Below are 1579 nucleotides of genomic sequence, written 5' to 3' on the forward strand. Positions count from 1 at the left end.
GGACTAGGAAGTCCAACAGGATGACCTAGTTATGATGACCTAGGGTTCAGAGGAGATGACTAAAGCTTGATCAAAGCAAGAGTCTTCGACAGTTGATCGATATCAGTTGTGACCTCAGCTTCTCAGCCTGAAGCAGGGAGAGGGATAAGTCTGTGCTACTTCATGACAGAAAGAGTCTCTTATCCTCAAATCTCTATTTCCCACAAGTCTCAGGTTAGAGGAAAGAAAAATCTCTGGAGTAGATTGTCACTAAATGACAGCAGAGTGGCCAAGGAAGACACACAGACACTTCCAGATGAATTTGCAAAGCAGTTTATTGCAAGGTTCACAAGGGACTTCAGCTCAGGAAACCTGAAGGGGGATGGATACTGATGAGGACAGATGCTGATACCCAGGGTACATGGAGGGATGGGATCTTGGCTATGATTGAGGAGCTTGGCAGATGAGTGATGACGAGGAGTGCTGATACAGGAGCTTAGATGACTCTGTCCAGGTGAACTGGAACCACTGGATACTGTGGACGGTCCCGTAGTGGATCGCTGTTGTTACATGCAACTATGTAGGACTTGTTTGCTGTTGTCTGTGTATACCTGCAATTTGAAATCTTTCGACTTGGAGTTGTGAGGTTACAGTGGATTAAAGGCACCTGGACTCCACTATGATGACAATTGTTGAGACTTGTGTTGCTAGGGCAGGGCATGCTTGGGTTACCACAGACATGAACTACATCAGCAAAAGTTGTAAGAAGAAAAGTATTTTGATTTTTGCATCGCCGTTGATAATTGTTAATTACCAGCATTGCATTGGTGCATTGGCCAGAGGTCATATTTATATGCTGGATTTCAAACCACTGAGCCCAGGTAAATTGTCTGGGTTTGGCATGAAGTGAGCCTTCCACACCCATAAGCCCCAACAGAAGAAGCAGACAAATTGGGGAAGTGAACAGTTTTGGAGCCATGTTTTCCTGTGAGAAAAGAGGAGAAGTAACTACTCCCCGATCCGGTGTCTCACCCCACAGGCCCCTCTGCTGCCACTCTGGGGTCCCATTTCCTTTTTCTTCCTGTCCCCAAAGTGTGCCACATCTCCTAAGCACTAAGTTCAGCCCACCTCTTCCTCAGGTGCTGCCAGGTCGCTGCCCCACCTGTCCCAGCTCTGAGGTTGCTGACTTACCCAGTCTCTGCGCTGCGGCTCCTGTGAGAACTGATCCAGCTGGTTGTTCCGGCGTTCAGGGGCAGCTGGTCTTCCTACTTGGAACTGTTTAAATAAAGCATCCCTTGGTGGGTTGGGCTAGCAGAGCCAGGAGGGAGGGTCTGACTCTTGGCCTTGTAGAAACCCACAGATTGGTACATAGTCCGCTAGTGCAATCAGCCTTTTTTTTTTTTTTTTTTTTTTGAGATGGAATCTCCCTCTGTCGCCCAGGCTGGAGTGCAGTGGCCGGATCTCAGCTCACTGCAAGCTCCGCCTCTCAGGTTCACGCCATTCTCCTGCCTCAGCCTCCCGAGTAGCTGGAACTACAGGCGCCCGCCACCTCGCCCGGCTAGTTTTTTGTATTTTTTAGTAGAGACGGGGCTTCACGGGT

At 48.9% G+C, this 1579-nt stretch overlaps 1 protein-coding gene across 1 annotated transcript; it reads right to left on the bottom strand.

The window, feature by feature from the left end:
• Positions 1–303: 303 nt before the first annotated feature.
• Positions 304–1216, bottom strand: RNASE2 (ribonuclease A family member 2). The gene is made up of 2 exons (XM_010376457.2): positions 1171–1216; positions 304–964 (listed from the first exon to the last, which is right to left on the bottom strand). The coding sequence occupies exon 2, from the start codon at positions 956–958 to the stop codon at positions 476–478; it is 483 nt and encodes a 160-aa protein (XP_010374759.2). The 5' UTR covers positions 959–964; positions 1171–1216; the 3' UTR covers positions 304–475.
• Between the last annotated feature and the right edge of the window lie 363 nt (positions 1217–1579).

Source organism: Rhinopithecus roxellana, chromosome 5, assembly GCF_007565055.1.
Source record: "Rhinopithecus roxellana isolate Shanxi Qingling chromosome 5, ASM756505v1, whole genome shotgun sequence".
Taxonomy (NCBI): domain Eukaryota; kingdom Metazoa; phylum Chordata; class Mammalia; order Primates; family Cercopithecidae; genus Rhinopithecus; species Rhinopithecus roxellana.